Below are 18149 nucleotides of genomic sequence, written 5' to 3' on the forward strand. Positions count from 1 at the left end.
GTCATGAAGTTTAGATCTCGTTCAGCAACAGAAGTGGACTGCGCATTAGTTCATCCTAAAGCAGAGACGCTACCAGCTCATGTGTGTGTTATAACAAACACCTCAAAGAGAGCTCTCAGGACACGAATTCCATTTTATTTGAGAATTTTGTTGTGCAGCTTTCTCTTTATCACAACCTCTTTCTGATATCACCCATCTCATATCAGATCTTAATATAATTTGCCACTCTTAAATTATGGGAATTGTTTTCATTAGAGCCTAACAGCATGCTGGCAAATGGGTTCTCCAGCACCATCACCAGGAACTTTTTGAGTCCAAAATCCCAATGGTCACCACAAGGTGGCAGTATTACGTTTCAGTCAAAGCCTCCAGTTTGCGTGTACTTTGGTGTCAGAAACTTGTAAAATTATGTGCGAATGTGTTGGAATGGTAGGGTCTCAGCAGCATACTTGGCCTACTTCTCCTTAGATATTTTTCACAGCTTGCCAAATAGCCCTTCGAGGTGTTGTGCCTCCTTTTTATTGGCAAGGTCCTGGGTGGGGGGAGGAGTATTTTATTATTTACCGTTTATAGTAAATAATACTTCTGGTGACCCAAAGTTAGTTTAGAAATTTCACTGATCGTGCTAAGTTCCAAATCTTAGCTGGACTAATTAACCACTTAGCTAGTCATATGTGCCACTACAGCTCTCAAAATTGAGTTTCTCCCTCAAAGGGGGCGATGAGCATGTCATCGACATAATAAATTAACTTAAATTTTATGGGGATCATATCTAAATCCAATCTCACCAAATTATGTCAGTAAGGTGGAGAGGCCCAAGATACCCTTGGGGAAGGAACATAAACATATACTACATTCCTTCACATACAAGCCAACTGTGCGTGACTTCTGACATTGAGATCAAGAACAGAGCAGCAGCCAAATCTATCACAAAAACATCCCAGTCACAGTTAGCTTGTCAAACCTCTTATACAGTTTTGACAATGCCTGGAACAACAGACACTTGTTTAAGCCATAGTACTACCTTGTTTAAAGCCTGACAGTTAACAGCTCTTGCAAGAGCCTTCTCCTGTTCCCAGGGCCACAGAAGACTGATAGAAAGCGTAGGTGGGGATCTGCCCTTCCGCTACCATTGTTTCCTAGTGAAATATGAGATGTCCTTCCAGAATCTGCCACTGTCTGATAATTGCTACAAAGGAAGGTTTGAACAACTCTCAGGGCTTCCATTATGCGTGTCCAATTAAAACTATATGAAGGGCAGGCTTCTCTGTCTCTTAAAGACATTTGGCTTAAAGCTGGTAGTGACAAAGGTCTTCATCACATCTATTTTAATTACATATTCAGGTAAAGGCAAGAACTAGATCTTTCTTTTTTCTCCATCTTCAGCTTCATAGTGATTCTGGTATGACCTGCCATAACATTTTCCATTTTCATACCTCGACATTGCTTTCCCATTCCCCTGCTGGGATCATGGCACACGTCGCGTCCTCATTCAGTGATCCCGGAGAGGTTTTCCACCATCCTCTGCCCCTCACAATGGACTACATCACACAATCTGGGACCTCTTAGCTGGGGTCAAATGAAGATTTGACCCTCTAGATGATTTTGCTTTTCTCCCACAACATTAAAGGATGGTTTAAAATCACTACCTTGTGCTAAACACAGCTTGTTTCCCTTGAGCATCATTGGTTTGAAACTTGTCCAGTCTGGGATAATGGGAACAGATCTGACAGGGTAACTTGGACAAAGTGGATGCCACAAAACCCATTGCAGGGATCCTGTGAAGCTCCCTGCTTCTCTATTCCCTGTCACCCTCTGACTTAAAAAAAGAAAAAAAAAATCACATAACTTTATCTAGTTCAGTGTTTATTTCTTTCGTTCTGGTTACCATTTCCACCGCAGTCCAGTAGCTTAATTCTGAATAACTTAAACTTTCTTTCCATTGGTAGAGCCCATCACTAGTAGCTGTTAGGACAAATGGGCCTTGGCATTCTGTAGATTTCCTTGTTCTCCCATTAAAAGAATCACATGGGGAAACCATACATGAGGGGTTCCCCTAATCACAGTGTCTAACATAGTGTCTAACATTTCAGGAAATGCCACGATTATCATAAAACCAATCAGGGTTGCTACTGTCCTTAATATTTTTAATGCTTCCATGGAGGTAATCCATTTCACTGTTAGTGAAAGGAAGATAAGATTTTCCTTTCTTGCATTCCAGATTTCACACACTCCAAAAGGGGGCAATGATATTTAACATCGGTCCACTATGGATCGAAGGCCGAACACTGCAACAAGTTGCTGATTAACAGTCAGACCAAACAACTCTTTTCATGAGGACATGGTTGTTCAGTCTGAGAATCTAAGAATGTTGATATTCCTCAGGACTACTCAAAAATATAACCAAACTCCATCACATTGTAGCCTTTGTTTTCCATGTCAGTATATTCAATAAGGCCAACTTAGTTCAGAAACCTAAGTATGTACCACCTTCTCCTTGATGCCAGAATTCTAATTTTTGGACTTAACTACCATTTAGCCAGCCACATGGAAGAAGAAAACCAGAGAATAAGAGAAAGTCAATCTTTCCTGAGGGACGGATCTGGTTTAACATATCTGTCAGTTACATGCAAATGATTATAGGAAAAGAGAAGAGGCCGTCACATACACATGACACTTTGATGTACAGGGACCTTGCTTCCAAAAAGTTCAGTTCAACCCACTTCTCAAGTTCTGATCAAACAGGTTAGCATTCTCTTCTCCTGGAGAAAAGCATGGATAGAAGTGGACCGGCAGGCAGCACAGACACAGGGAAGAGCTGCTCCCTGCTCCCAGCACAGCACATTGAAAAGGTAAAAGGATTCTATCGCTGTGCTACAGGTTTATCTGACCTTCTATTTTATAAAAGTCTTGTGCAAAAATGCAGAGACTCCTGAAATAGACGTTAATTTCTATTTCTTATTTTGCCAAATTGGTTATGTACTTTGCCTTTCTGAATCTTTTTATGTACCACAAAAAATTATTCAGTGAGATGATCTTTAAGTTCCCTTCTAGATTTTATTATTATAGTATATGCCCAGATATTTATTACCAAATTGATTGCTGATTGCTTCTGTGGGCCTGGGATGATGGCTTATGCACCCTTCACATGTCTAGTGTTTCACAATCAGTACCTTTTAAAAACAAATGTTGGTTGAAGTGCAGAAAAGTGTGCATTGCTGCTTCAACCTGTATTAAGGAGATGGAGGGAATACACATATACACACTTGCATAGAATATTCCTAGAGGTATAAACCAGAAACGAATACTGGTTGCTTTTGGGCAAGCGAGCTGAGGAACCAGGAGTCTTGGGGGGGGGGTGGCGGGAAGTTATTTTCATTATGGAAATTGTCCTTTGTACTTATATTCTGCATTTTCTTTGCTCTTTCTCCTCCTGCCACACTGGCCTTCTTCCTCTTCCGCCAAATACACGAAGCATGCTTCTGATTCAAGCCTCTCCCCCTTGCCATTCCAGTGCCTGGAATATTCTTCCTCCATACTCTTAAGGTTCACTCCCTTACTTCACCCCGGATACTGCCTGTCACCTTAATGCAGAGACTCCCCCGATTATACTGTACGTAAAAACTCCCCCTCACCATCCCGCTTACTTCAGCACTGCCTGGCATACTAAATATTTGCGTTTATTTACTGTATGACTCCCTTTTGGGACCCAGCCCGGTGTATGTTAGGCAATCAACAAATACCTGAATTAATGTACTGTCTGAGGTTCGATTTGTACAAAATCATGTACATAAATTACTTTCTCAAGAAAAACAACCAGTTAAGGAATAAATATTTGAGGAATTAACTGTTCAATGTTTATTATTATAGAACGCAGTCCAAACTAATTCGCTCAACATACAGAACTTTCCTTATCCCATTTATTAGTTAGGAGCAAGTCATTTATCGTAAATTCCGTTTCCTCATCCATAAAGCGGGACTATTAATAACTACAGTTGACCCTTGAGCAACGCAGGGGTTAGGGACTCAATCCCCCGTGCAGTAGAAAACCCGCGTAAAATTTAAGTCGACCTTCCGCATATGCGGATTCTCAACCGCGGACGGAAAATAAACAGAATTAAGACGAATTTAGGGGAAAGCTCTTTTGTAACCTTGATGCTATATGACAGTTACCAAAAACACACTGCTCGCTCCGCGCTGGAGTGTAGAAGAGAACACGGTTTCAACTCACACAGCAGACAAGTGGTTTAAAGCGAGAGAAGTCTCCAGAGCCGCGCTCAGGAGAGACAACCTTCGGCGCCGGGCGTGCCTCCAGGTAGCCGTTGCTAGGGAAACCGTCGGCGTCCCTAGAATCCGAGCACGCGCGCCGCGGCAACTCTGCGTTAGCGATTGGTGGAGCACGGACCAATGGGAGGAGGTGGGAGGGACCGGCGCGGGGCGGGCCGTGTCCCGGGGAAGGCGTTCCCGCGGGCTCGTTCCCTGACTTCCGGGTCGCGGTGCTTGCAGGGAGCGCTCTGCGAGTAGCGTCGTTTCCGTTGCCGGCTGTTTGCAGTTGGGGAAACCGAGGCAGACTTCAGCTCCCCATAGTTCTTCCGCTCCTGTGAGGTGGCTGCTGTTTCTTTTCCTCTCGCCCCGTGCTGCTTCCGTGTGCGGGCTGCGCGAGATCAGCGGCGTCCCACGGAAAATCCGGGGGGCGCCCGCGACCGCAGGGCTTTGTGCAAGCCGGTCCCTCCCACTCGCGGGCAGCGCGCGATCTGGGCTCCGCTGGGCTATGGAAAGGGGACTCGGTGCAGCGACTCCCCGAGGTCTGGGGAGCTCGGACACCGCTTGGCAGTTCTTTTGTCATGATGAGCGCGGACTAGATGGGTTCATTTTAAAGTTACAGTTCCACTCATCTCTCATGTGCACTTTTTTCTGCACTGACCTGCGGGGATTTGAATTTGACAGTCCCTAAGGCCCTAGTCTAGAGACGATGTATCTGTGGGAATGTCTAAGACAGGAAGGAGATGAGCATTTTTGTTTGTTTTTAATTCCTCGTTTGCATTGCCCCCACCGTGCTTCATCTAGGAGCTGAAGATTTCTCTTAAGACGTAAAGATTCAGTTTTATTGAGGGCGTAGTTTATTGCTCTTCTTTCTACCCTTCACCTGTTGAATGGAAAATCAAGAATTAACCAGGGCGTGATCTACTTAGTGTTCAATTTGTACACTTCAATTTGTAGGCCATATGTAATGTTTTTATTTACTGTCATCACCTGACTGTAGGACAGATGTAACGAGTTATTCACAGGAGTTAAGAAGAGCTTTTTCATTATAATAACAATTCTTAAATATGGTATATTAGATTTAATTGTTGCTTAGTTGGGTTCCTTTCGTTCATGAACTGTCGAGCCTCAATTCTCAAAGAGTGAGAAATTAAAATAGGGAACTGATTTTTACAGTTAATTTTTAAAAAGTGATAAATTGACCGTTTGACCAGCCATCATTTAATTAAATGGTATGTATTCCACCTGTGGTTGTTTTCTTAGATTCCTAAACACTACTACAAAATAGACACGTGTATAATAGATATTAACATTAATTTAGGATTTGATGAGTTGGATGAACTAATTTTTTTTCCATCTTAAAATCCAATTTAAGGTCTTTAAACTTGTCATACATTTCCTTTTCCAGGAAAAAAAATGTTTATTTCTTTGTGGGAGTTCTTCTATGGGCACTTTTTTCGATTTTGGATGAAATGGCTCTTACGACAGATGACTGGAAAGTGTGAATTGCAGCGAATTTTTGATACCTGTGTAGGTGCACAAAGGACACACAAGATAGGTAATGTTATTCTAAAAAGAATAATTAAAAACTAATAAAATTTTAACTGAATATTTTTTCTCAATACTCTTAGTCACTGATGCACTCATTGTGTGTTTTGATTAAGTCACTTAAGCTGATTTTCCTAATATTTGAAATCTAGTTTTGAATCCTTCCAAAGGGATTATTATTTAATTCCTCATATGTGCAAACAATTATCTTCTCTGGCTCCTGAAATTCAACAGTTGTTCCTTAGATAATAGTTGCAATTTATATTCTAGAGAAAAATCTCTATATTTCTATAAGCCCTTTGAAATTTTCACTCAAGTGCTGGGAAAGTGAGTGTCTGGATCTAGATCAGTTTTTAGCATCCTTCATAAATCTTTTAATCCCTTATGTAATTCATGAAAGGACAGTAACAGGTATCCAGTGATCCCTAGGAAAGCTTATTAGACTCAAACTCTGCACTGTCCAATACTCTAGCCAGCAGCCACATGTGGCTGTTGAGTACTTGAAATGTGATTGGTATGAATCGAGATGTACGGAAGTATAAAATATACACTGAGTTTCAAAGACTTTATATGAATAAAGAATGTAAAAATATCTCAGTAAAAATATTTCCGTTCATATTCATTATATGTTGAAATGATATTTTATATATATATTGGGTAAAATATTAAAATTAATTTTGTTTTAGTCTAATACAGCTACTGGAAAATTTTAAAGTACACAAGTGGCTCACATTTTGCCTTGTATTATATTTTTGTTGAACAATCCTACGCTGTTACCTTCTGGAATTCAGTAAGTTTCAATGCATAGTTGAAAATTTTGCTTTAAATTGGAACACAGACGAGTGAGAACTGTGGTAGAAGTCCTTTCTCTTTGTCCAGGATAAGGAAGACCAGGGATCAGCTGCAGTTTATGCTCACTATGTTAAATGGAAAATCATGACTTAATCAGACTCTCCTTTGTGCTGAACAAGTGTGCTACAACTAAGAAATCCACCCCTGTGTCATTTAGGGAGTGAGGTTTGGTATCCAAGGTAACGTGGGAAGGATGACAGACTTAAGCCTCAGGGCAGCTGGATGATTGAAGGTTAATTACTTCCCGAGTTTTCTCACAATTTTGTGGCTGACTTAAATCACTGTCTACTCTTTTCATTTGCCCTTTTGACTGCTCTGAGAAGAACAAAGTACCTCTTGATAAGAAATCTTGGCAGTATTGGTTGGTGTTTTATAGTGTGGGAAGAGAACGTATGTTAAGGCCTTACTTTGTGGCAAAAGCATTTTTCTCAAATTTTTCAAATTGCTGAGAAAAAAACCATAGTAACTGTGCTAAAAATTTTAAATAAACCAGTAGAAATGTACTCATTCTTGAAATAAGAACGGAGAAGCTATTTGTCTGATTATAGCATGGTTGGGCAAATAAGCTAGTTGTTTTATTTTTGCCCCTATGTTGTTGTATGATTCAGTTGTTAACTCTTTAGATTTAAAGGCTTACTCCTTAAGGTGTTGAAGAGAGCTCTCTCACTGTCGTCTTAAGATTAGTTTCTGGGGCCTGAGTCATCCTGAGGCAGCCATGGGTGAGTTCGCGGTGGTTATTGGACACTTGGGGATCTTCACAGAAGCAGATGACTTTGGAGAGCTTAGGTCGACTTCACCTCTTGGATTATAGTATGTTGTATTGGGTTGAGGATTTTGGAATTATATCTAGTTCTCCATATTGTAAGGATGAAATTTTAAAATGTTTGCTATTTAATGTAGAAATTGTGTCTTCTAGAACTATTAAGTAATTTATCACTGGTTTGATATTTATACTTATTGTCTATGGAGTAAATTCACAAACAGCATTTAAGTAATGGTGTTTTTTTGTTTTTGTTTTTTCCCATTTCAGAAAATTCCTTGACATACTCCAAGAATAAGGTAGGATCATATCAAGGTGACAATTCTAGAAAACTTAGCTGGGAGATACTTTTTCTTTAAAAGAATACCTCAGTTTTAGAATTAATTATTAATGTCCTACTAGAAGAGTCTTTGCTCTAGAGTATTAAGTGAAATTTTCCCGCTTTAGAAGTAATATTCTATTTTTAAAGTATTTTCTGTGTGTGTGTGTGTGTATGTGCGTGCGTGCATGCTACTCATGCACAAAAAAGATATTTGAATAATTTGTCCTGGGGTTTTGTTTATTTATTTTGCCTCAAGACTGGATAGCTTTTGGGAAAGCAGGAACTTCTTTTGGACTATGTCCTTAGGAGAAGTTCTCATGTGAGAGAAAAGCAAGCAGTTTGGGATAGTTATATGTATTTTTTGATCCGAAGTAAGTTATACCTCGTGCTATATATTAGTCAGCTGTGTAACAAACACTTAAAATCACAGGAGCATATAACAATATGTTATTTATTTCTTGCTCATGTGTTTGTGGGCCAGACTCTTTAAGCTGGTGCCAAGTTTGGGTCCGTTTGATTGTCTCATTCTGAGACCCAGATTGGAAAGATAGTACCTGGAGAGTGACCTGTGAAAAAAGAAACATTCATACTCTGAATGTACGAACACAAATGTACATATATTTGTTAGTTATCTCTTATAGGCAAGATATGAAAAGATAAACTAGATACAATCTGTCCTCAAAGAATTTTCTACTTAACATATAATAAATTAATAAGTGTCATGGAAGGATTACAGATAAATTATTAGAGGGATTCCAAGAGAGGAGAGGTTACTTTCACTTGAATAGAATCAGGGAAAGATTCCTGGACCTGGTCTGTGAGCTAGCTTAAAAATGAGAAGGCTCGATAAATTTAGAGATTGAGGAAAGGAGTATTTTGGATGAAAGCACAGGATAAGCAGAGAAATGATTGGAGTATTTTGCCTAGAGTGTAAAGGATAGTCACTTACAAAGAGACAAGAGTTAAAGAAGCTTTAAGGGTAAAGAAGGCCCGAACTTGCTCGTTTATTGAAAGGAAGGACCCAGTGGTCATTTATAGGACATATTATTTAAGAAGTCTGTTTTATATGCATAGAAAAAAGACTAGAAGGATATATGCTAATCGGTTATCAGTGGCTATCCTAGTGGTGAGATTACAAGATTATTTGAGTTTTCTTCGTGCTTTTCTGCATTTAATTTTTTTTTTTGACTTGTGTATTAAAATTTTTTGGACATATATTTTTATTCTGTAATTTTTCAATTTTACGCGAAGCGCTTTATAAGCACACTGTGGTGGTAGCTCATTCGCCAAGAACTCATCAGCTGAGAACCAGTTGATTCTCAGTTAAGGAAGCCTTCATCTAATACGTCATGCTGCCTCTCCTTTAATTAATTAAATAATTGATTGATTTTAGCCCTAGTGAGAATTTAAAACAAATTTGGTTTCATTTTGCATTTTAATATCTGCATTTTAGAGTTGACTAAATACCTCAAAACTTACTGTTCTTTTTCAGCTCTAAGGGATTTTTCTCAATCAGCTTTTTGTCACATAAATAGGTTTTACAGAAAGCGACACTTGTTGTTCAGAGTGAAGTGGACAGATGTGTAGATGACATAATGAAGGAAAAGAATATCAGCCCTGAGAAGGATGCCAGGTACGCTGTTTTCACAGTAATCTTTTTTATTGTGCACCTACATCCTGTGAATTTTAGAGATCACACACAGTTGTAAAACATTGGGCAGGAAGGGGTTGTGGGGATCACCTCAGCCTGTCCTTTCACTTCAGTAGATGAGGAATTGAGGTCCAGAGAGGTGAGCGATGGGAGCAGAACCAAAACCTGTATCTCTTCGTTCCCAGTCCGGTGCTATTGCCAATTTACCATCTGCCTTCTTTAAAGTAACTTGCCATTACTTTCCCAAAGTTAAATAACTTCAGCTATTATATCCTGCTTGTTTTTCAAAATTCAGTTCCTCTGTCCTCCAGGAAGGTCGTCCCTGGATCCTCCAGGGCGAGTTAAGTGCCCATGCTCTGTCCTCTCTCAGAGCTCTCTGTCCCAACATAACTCATTGTACTGTTATCATCGGTTAGCTCTTGTTCTTCCCCTAATAAATTCTAAATTCCATAAGAGAAGGAGTTGACTTAGTCTATATTTATGTTCCCAGTACCAGTACATTGACTTAGTGTTTAGCGATATTTTTCTCTTTATTCAGCATTTTCTGTGTAAATACAGAGGAAGGAGCAATTTATTTTGGCTGGAACAGGGAAGGGTACAAGAGAGAACTGTGAGGATAGTTCCACAGAAGAGGTGGCATTTGAGCTGGACCTTATCGAGTGGGTAAGGGAAGACATGCCATGCAGAGGAAGTGTGCCAACAAGGCACAAAGTGCTTGGATATCTGGGAATGATGGAGAGTCCTTTGTACCTGGGGCTTTGAGTTCATGCAGAGCGGAGGTCAGAGATGAGAGTGGAGCGCCTCACTGGAGGTACGCTGCAGGTCTTGCGTGCCCCACTGAGGGTTATAGGTGTCCTTTGGGTTTTTTTGTGTTTGTTTTAGCAGACAAGCTACATTATCAGATACGTATTTTGAAGAAAATGGAGGATGGAGGGTAAATTTGCAGATGTGGAAGTCTAGTAGAAGGAATAAAGACACAGAGGGAGGAAACATTCAGGCACGAGATTACAAAGCCATAAATACATCAGGAATAATGAACATATGATGATTGCTTTGAGGGATATTTCAGAGACTTGGGGGACTTTTGATGTATCGTTGACAGGGAGAGGAAGGCGGGAACTCGGAGGGTTCTGGCTTGGGGGTCTTGTGATTAGCGAAGTCATCGATGGGCTTAGAGACTCCCTTAAGCACGTTTCCTCAGGGAAGACAAGCTGTTGTATTGGAGGGACCTGGGATAACCTGTCCTGGAGCTGTTTGTTATATAGGTACCTGAAAAATTAAGTCCGTTGGTGATACTTGGCAATAAAGATTTGGGAATATACGAGATTTCCCAGAGAGAGCTTGAAAAGAAGAGGACAAATCTTTGCAATTGCAAAGTTTGCTGTTCCTACGATGTCTTGTCCTCTTTCTAGGCCCTGTTTACATATCATATCCTATGTGATACTTTACATTTTGTGTTTAAGGAGGCCGTTGTTGCCTATAGTATTAAACTGAAATCCAAGAAATGGTTTCTAAATACCCACATGAGCCACAAGCTATGGAAGGCATTACTTTATTGTGCTAAGAAGATATTTTTAAAAGATAATAATTTTATCATTTTTAGTTTTAAAATCTGCATGAAGGCATGCTTACTGCAGATATCCGGTTATAAACAGCTCTATTTGGATGTCGAAAGTGTGAGGAAAAGGCCATATGATTCTGATAACCTGCAACATGAAAAGCTGCTTCTCAAGGTAAGTTTTATTTTCTGCATTTGGAGTTATTGAACACTGGAAAAAGAAATCAGACTTCAGCTGATAAGGTCTGTATGCAAATTCTCAAGGTTTATACAGCCATCCAGTTTTTTGCCCCTTGGAAAATTTTATGATGTTGGTGAAAGATTTTTAGTTAACTATTTTTATAATTTTCTGATAAGCATCATCCAAATATATTAAATGCATTTTATTTTAATGCTTTTAATTCTGAAATAGGTTATAAACATTTAAAGGGAGGTCTGTTAGTAATAAAAAAAAAAGGGACCAGATAAAACCCAAACTAATTATTAGATTTAACTTCAGGGCCAGAGGCCTGACTTTGTTTTAAAGCAAGGTCACAAGTCTTCACCTTTCATTTTAGGTAGCTGGACACTTTTTTTTAGCAGTCTTTTTCTCAGAATGCCTGAAATGGGAAAAAATGCAGATATTTCTGTTTTGCAAATTTCAAAAACATTCTTAGCAACTTTCGTTAAGTCTGTTTTGCTTGATGACTTGTGGTGTCAAATTTAGAAAATGGTTAAATTTTTTAAACTTTATTTCACATTGATTAATTTGTTACTGTCTAATACTTGATAGCTGTCTTATGTTATCTTATAGCCGACTGATTTTCAATCTTGGTCTTAAGGAATATATATACTAAATCACATTATTTTTTTTTTCTTTTAAAACCGAAAATTTGTAAAATAATGATCATATGGGTTGAAATACTTATCAGTATTATTTCGTCATGCTCCCCTCCCTGAGACCTATTTTCCTGCTCTGATTAGGGACTAATCACTCACAGAATAGAGCCTGCTTAAGTCTATAGTGTCTGTGGCAAGGGCCAAGTGCATAACACTGTTCTCAGTGGAACAATTTACCAATTCTGGTGTATATACGTACTACTTAGAAAATAAAGCCACCTTATTGTTTTAGATTTCTGTGTATTACCATTTGAAAATTTATGTATTTCAGTCTTTTAAATTGGAATAAGTATAATATTATTTTTAGGATAATTGAGAAGTTCTCTAAACAGTGTTTATCGAACTTGTGATTTGTCTACAAAAGTTGTTTAATTGAAAGCATTCAACTTACTAGTCATATCAGCTAGGAGAAGGAAAATGTCTTTGTAAATTAGGGACATCACTATTATTTGTAATGTGGAAGCATGTTTGTACAGCTTTGGGATCTTCTGATGCCTACGGAAAAGCTGAAGGCTAGAATCTCCAAGCAGTGGGCTGACATTGGTTTCCAGGGGGATGATCCCAAAACAGACTTCCGAGGCATGGGCATGCTTGGACTAATCAACCTTGTGTAAGTAAAAATAAACTTTGTTCTCTAAACAAAATTACATGTAACCCCCAGTCTAGTTTCATACTATTTCTGAATTTTAATAGTTGCAATGCTAAAGGTATTTATTAAATTTACGATGTAATGACATTGGAAATATACTTGTGTGTGCATGTGTGTGTGATTTCTTTACCTTTTTCCTTTCTCTTCCTGGCCTCGCTCCTGATGCTCTTCAGGAGTTACTTACACTCCTTTCTTACTCTTTTTATCCTCTTGCCTCTTTTCTCTTGGCTCTCTGATTACATTTTGGGAAATGTAACCAGATAAGATGATAATGAAATCCCTTTATACTTATTCTTTGCCATATGTGGCAAGTGACCTAAATCCCTGAGTCAAAGGTTATATGGACTCTTTCCTTTTTCTTATTCTTGAGCACATGTATGAAAATATGTAACTAAAATCAGAATTGATAGCACAACTGTTCTAGAAAGTAAACGAGAAGATTCCTTTCCTTCTATAAGGATAATCAAATGAATAGATTCTAGCATTCAGGTCTGTCCTTGAATTGTTTTATAGACTATAAAATACCTAGATTGGGAAACCTAACCATTCAAAAAGTTTGGATAGCTACTGTGAAAAAAATGGGTCCTGAAATTGAGCTAAATTATGTTAATATTGAAGAAAAATATATCTAGGTCAATATGGATAAAGCTGTTTTGGGGGAAAATAGAAGACACAGAGGGTTTCAATATATATATATTTTTTCCAGTTACCAAAATACTTAATTTTCTGTATTATCTAAATTCGATGAGTATGAAAGTACCTATAAGTCTTCATCTCAGAGATAAGCAAAACACAGTAGTCTTAAAAAAAATAATAATTACAAAAAATGCAATTGCTAGTTTAACGCTTTGGAATTTCTATTTGGAATTTATGTAGAATAAATGTACTCTATCTCCACTTGGAAAAATTATTAAATATTTTAAAACGTATTATTTTTTAGAACACATGAATTTTCTGTTTTTATTCTTTAAAGACCGTCTTTCTTCCTGGTACTAGTAAGCTACACGAATATGTGAACCGACTCACCCTCAGATATACACTATTCTGGTATTTCCTTAACTTTTTCTGAGTAACCTTGCTTATGACTCTTTTCCTCAGAAATCAAGATTTTTCAGCATTTGCAAGAAGAGAGTTTAATTACGCTTAAAATTTAAATAATTTAATAGGATTTGACTGGAGATGGTAGTAAGGGATTCTGATAGACCTTTAAATGATTTACAGATATTTTTACTCTATTTAGATTAGTATCTACTAATTTGAAAAATGACCAAGATTCACATATATGTATTAATAATTATTTGATTGCCATGGATGTACTAGAAATGATTAAAAACAAAATTAGCTCTAATTCCTCTACAGTCATGTTTGTTGTCCTGTGTATGGACCTATGACACTTCAGGATCAAAATAAACATACAGTCAGGAAGTAGGTAAGCTTCATGTAATTAAAAAGACTTTCTTGGCCTTCGTCATCTAATCTCTTGAGACGTTTTGTTGCTTTGAAGGATAGCTGGTGGTTTGATAGATAATGATGCTTTAGGTAAATGAATACTGAAGCAGGTATAGATGAAGAGAGGATATTGTACAGGGAAAGAATTCAGAAACTAAACAAATCTGCATAGATAAGGAAACAGAAGTAGAAAAGTAGAAGAATGTACAAGTTAAGGCCAAAAATGTATGTAGGAAGGGAGAGAGGAAGGAAGGGAGGGAGGGAGGAAGGAAGTGAGGGAGGGATGGAGGAACGGAGGGAGGGAGGGAGGAAAGGAGAAACTCAGTGCAGTATATAAAAATAGTTTTCCTTATTTGCATAGATGTTAATATATTTCTTAGATACTGTTAAGATGGGGACTGACTAAATAGTTCAGCAAAGAAATTAAAAGTTGCTCCATGTAACAGATTGAATATTTTGAGAGTAGCTGGATTATTGAAAAACTAATGTAATACCAAATTGTATTAAGAGTATTATGTTAAAAATGAAATATAAATATAAATACTAAGGACATTTTAGAGCCAGCAGAGGGATAAACTAGATAAATTAGAGTATTTAAGGAAAGCATTGTACTAAAACAGGACTTTTTCCTGTTTGGGGATTTACAGATCTCTTTTGAGAATCTGATGAAAGCTTTGTGTATTTTCTCCCCAGAAAATGTACACACAGAATAATTTTTGCATAATTTAAGGCGCTTCATGGGTCCCCTTTCATGCATGAATGATCTTTCATTCATGGACTTCTAAGTTAACAACCCCTGTTTCATGAGTTGAAAATCAGAGCCAGTGAAGGAAAATGGAAGAAAAATGAATCCACAGAAGAAAAAATAGGAAGGAACATTTGGTTAGAAATGTGTATGCTTTATGAAAATTTCAGTGATTATGCCTTCTAAAATTTAAATAAACCATGCAAATCCATTTTTATTCTATTTTTTTATCCTCACATAAACATCCAGCCATATAAATATGAACTAGTGCATTATGAGATGATCCAAAGGTTGAACAGATTGGATTCCTTCGAGAACTCAGAGAGGTCGCATGAGTACAAGCCAACGGAATGTGTGAGCCTACAAAGAGATAGCTTTAGCAGACCTCTCTGTTTTGTGGCCAGTGTTTTAGTTAGATCACTGATCAAGAGAGTTTTTTCAATGCAAAAGGAAGGCTATTGACTTTCTTCTGATTGCACTGAAAATGACATTAAACGATACAGACTTGAGTTACAATAGAAGGAATAAGCCTAGTTGAAAGGAAGAGTGCCCCAATGGGTACACAGTGACTATTTTATAGGAATTTAGAACAAATAAACAGAAGAACTCTATTTTGTTTTTGTTCGTTTGTTTGTTTAAGGTGGGTAGAAAGTCTCTTGTTAAATCATTTATTTGTTAAAATACTTTAATTCTTACCAAGGGTTCATACTAGATAGGCGTGATAGCTCAGAATTAAATTTTGATCAGAAGCATTTCTGAGTAACTGAAATGATTTGAGATGAAGATCAGGATTTTTGTACCAGGACTGTCATTTTGACAGCTTTTTAAATTGCTTCTGGATCTCTTCAGTTTGAATGACATATGTTAATTTAATTATTTTTCTTAAACTTTTAAAGATATTTCAGTGAAAATTATACCAGTGAAGCTCATCAGATTCTTTCCCGTTCAAATCATCCAAAACTAGGGTAAGCTGGATGTATTAAAGAAACTAATTTGAGTTGAATTTAAGTTGATTAGATGATCTGAATTTGAAAATATTCAAGGTGTTTTTTAAATGAAATTATTTTAATTAATAAGAACATAAAGGATATTGAATGTTATATTTTAAAGCTAAATGTGATCACAAACCAATTTTGTATGTCAGTAGATTTTATCACAAGATATAATTTATCTATAAAGTGGAAGTATGGACCTTTATAAAAATTTTTGAGATTTGAAAATAGGAGTAGGAAGTAGCTTTGGAATAGGAATGGGAAAATGAGAAATAGCTTTGAAAATTGTGAAGTGAAATGCAAAATGAGGTAAAAATATTAGGTTTGTCATTATTATTTTATTTTTATATTCCAGTGATAACTATCTTTGAAAAAACATTATAACAGTATTACATTATAAAAATAAATACCCTCATAACAGAAGAGAAAATGTCAAATTAGCCAATATATTTTAGAAGTCACTGAGAATATATGTAATACTCCTTTTAATTTTTTTAAGGATTTTGGATTTAGACATTAATGTGAGCAGAGTTTTATTTTTATTTCTTAGATTTTATTTCTTAGATTATATCTAGAAAATCAGATAGCCTCTAAAGAACATTTTTAAAAAATATATTCTGGTTTATTTTTCTTAATATATAGAGAAGATTGTAAAATCAATATTGTGTTAGAAGTGGATCAAAGTAACTTTTTTCTAATTCTTTGCATAATTTTAAATTTATGTTTGGCTAGCTGGTATAACTGGTACTGTTTCTGACATAGGTATTCTTATGCAATAGTTGGAATCAATCTGACAGAGATGGCTTATAGCTTGCTGAAGAGCGAAGCTTTAAAGCTTCATCTCTACAACTTTGTTCCTGGTGTCCCGACAATGGAACACTTCCACCAGTTCTACTGTGAGTATTAAAAGGAGTGAAAACTGGATATCTTTAAGAGAGTTTTTAAATCATTAGGAAAGTGTATTATATGATGCCTCTATCACGCATATGACTTATGCTTGTCATTTTATTGTTTAGGATCTTTGGGAAAATGGAAAATAATGGAAGATGGATTCCCAAGAGTTTTTCGTACTTCGGTTTCTATATTTGCTGATTAAAAAGATTCAATGAGGCAGTTTTTTTTTTTGTTTTTTTTTTTAACATTGATGCAAATTTCGTAGTCATGTATACCGTTTTTCTGTAGGGATCCATTTTCCATTCGACTATGAAATGAATTTTCTCTCTTGAATACTGGTTAGTGAATGCTGCTGAGTCAAAGACAGACCATTTGGAGATTATTCTGTTACTCTTGTAAGGAAATTTAATTTAGAGGAACTCTGTGCCCCTCCTTTAGTTCAAGACCAGGTTTTCTTGTGTTGGGTTGGGGCTACTTGATAAGTGTTCCAGTCATTGTCACCACCATGAACTTTGTCATTCCATTAACTTTTCTTGTGATGGTATTCGAACACTGAAGTTTTAACTGGAGGAACCCATTTTCTGAGGCTACTGCTCAGAAGTAAAGAATTCAGATCTAGCTTAGCTTTTATACTCCTCTTGATCTTTTTTCTGTCTTTAGAATGTCAATCGCATGTTGGGAGGATACAGGAAACTACTTAGATAATAACTAGCCAAATCATAACTTCTGCAACTCCATGATCGAAGGTGTCATCCAGGTCTCTTTTTCCCATACTGTCCCGTTTTTACTTAATCCTTAATTCCAGGTTCGTCTACTTCCCAAATTTCTCTTGCGTCGGTCTACTTTTTCCCATCCCCCTTATATCTGCCCGACCTCGGGCCCTCGTTACTAGGTTACTGTAATCGGCCTTTCACCAGTCTTTCTATGATGACCTTCTTCCGCTTCTCCGCATTGAGGGTATAGTTGTTTAGAATGAAAATCTAGTCATTCTACTCCACAGCCTAAAATTCTCCAAAAGCTCCCATGACAAGGCCCGGTGTAATCCATACCTTGAAAACCCCTCCAGACTCATCTTTTGCCGCACACCAACTCCCCACGGTCTAAAATTTAGGCTCACTGGTCTTCTTTTAGTTGCACAAATATATCATGGTCTCTTACTATTCTAGATCTTTCATCCAGCCAGGAACAGCATTCCCGCTCCCTCTGTTCCTTTCCAGGTGACACCTACTCATCTTTCAAATCTCAGTTTAGATGTGACCTTCTCTGGGAAGTCTTGTCAGAGACTTTGTTCCTTCACTTATCCATTTTTCTCTCTATTACTCATCTTTCCTTCTCTGTTGTAGTTTTTCTGTCATACTATAGATCTGCTCTCTATCTCCCATTCATTCATTCCCTTGCTCTCTGGCAGATACTGTTGTAGGCACTGGAGATACAGCAGAGAATAAGGCAAAGTCTCTGCGTTTGGGGAGATTTTATTTTCAAAAACAAAACTTTCCTTCAGTGTAGTGTCCACCTCCAGATGCCACTTGATTTACCTGCAATTCTTCAACATAAAACTTACGAAATAAGTGCTATTTCCATTTCCTC

The 18149-nt window shown here is 37.4% G+C and overlaps 1 protein-coding gene across 3 annotated transcripts in view; it reads left to right on the forward strand.

Moving 5' to 3' along the window:
* The first annotated feature begins 4483 nt into the window (after nucleotides 1-4483).
* Nucleotides 4484-18149, forward strand: part of ELMOD2 (ELMO domain containing 2) — a 17489-nt gene continuing 3823 nt past the window's right edge. The window contains exons 1-9 of one of the 3 annotated variants that reach the window (XM_023519997.1): nucleotides 4485-4605; nucleotides 5672-5821; nucleotides 7694-7722; nucleotides 9281-9378; nucleotides 11000-11129; nucleotides 12310-12443; nucleotides 15573-15641; nucleotides 16431-16564; nucleotides 16685-18142. In XM_023519997.1, the coding sequence (XP_023375765.1) occupies nucleotides 5680-5821; nucleotides 7694-7722; nucleotides 9281-9378; nucleotides 11000-11129; nucleotides 12310-12443; nucleotides 15573-15641; nucleotides 16431-16564; nucleotides 16685-16686 (738 nt within the window). In that variant the 5' untranslated portion in view covers nucleotides 4485-4605; nucleotides 5672-5679 and the 3' untranslated portion in view covers nucleotides 16687-18142. The other 2 variants (XM_023519996.1, XM_011374309.2) reach the window with 2 other exon arrangements.

Source organism: Pteropus vampyrus, unplaced genomic scaffold, assembly GCF_000151845.1.
Source record: "Pteropus vampyrus isolate Shadow unplaced genomic scaffold, Pvam_2.0 Scaffold243, whole genome shotgun sequence".
Lineage (NCBI taxonomy): Eukaryota > Metazoa > Chordata > Mammalia > Chiroptera > Pteropodidae > Pteropus > Pteropus vampyrus.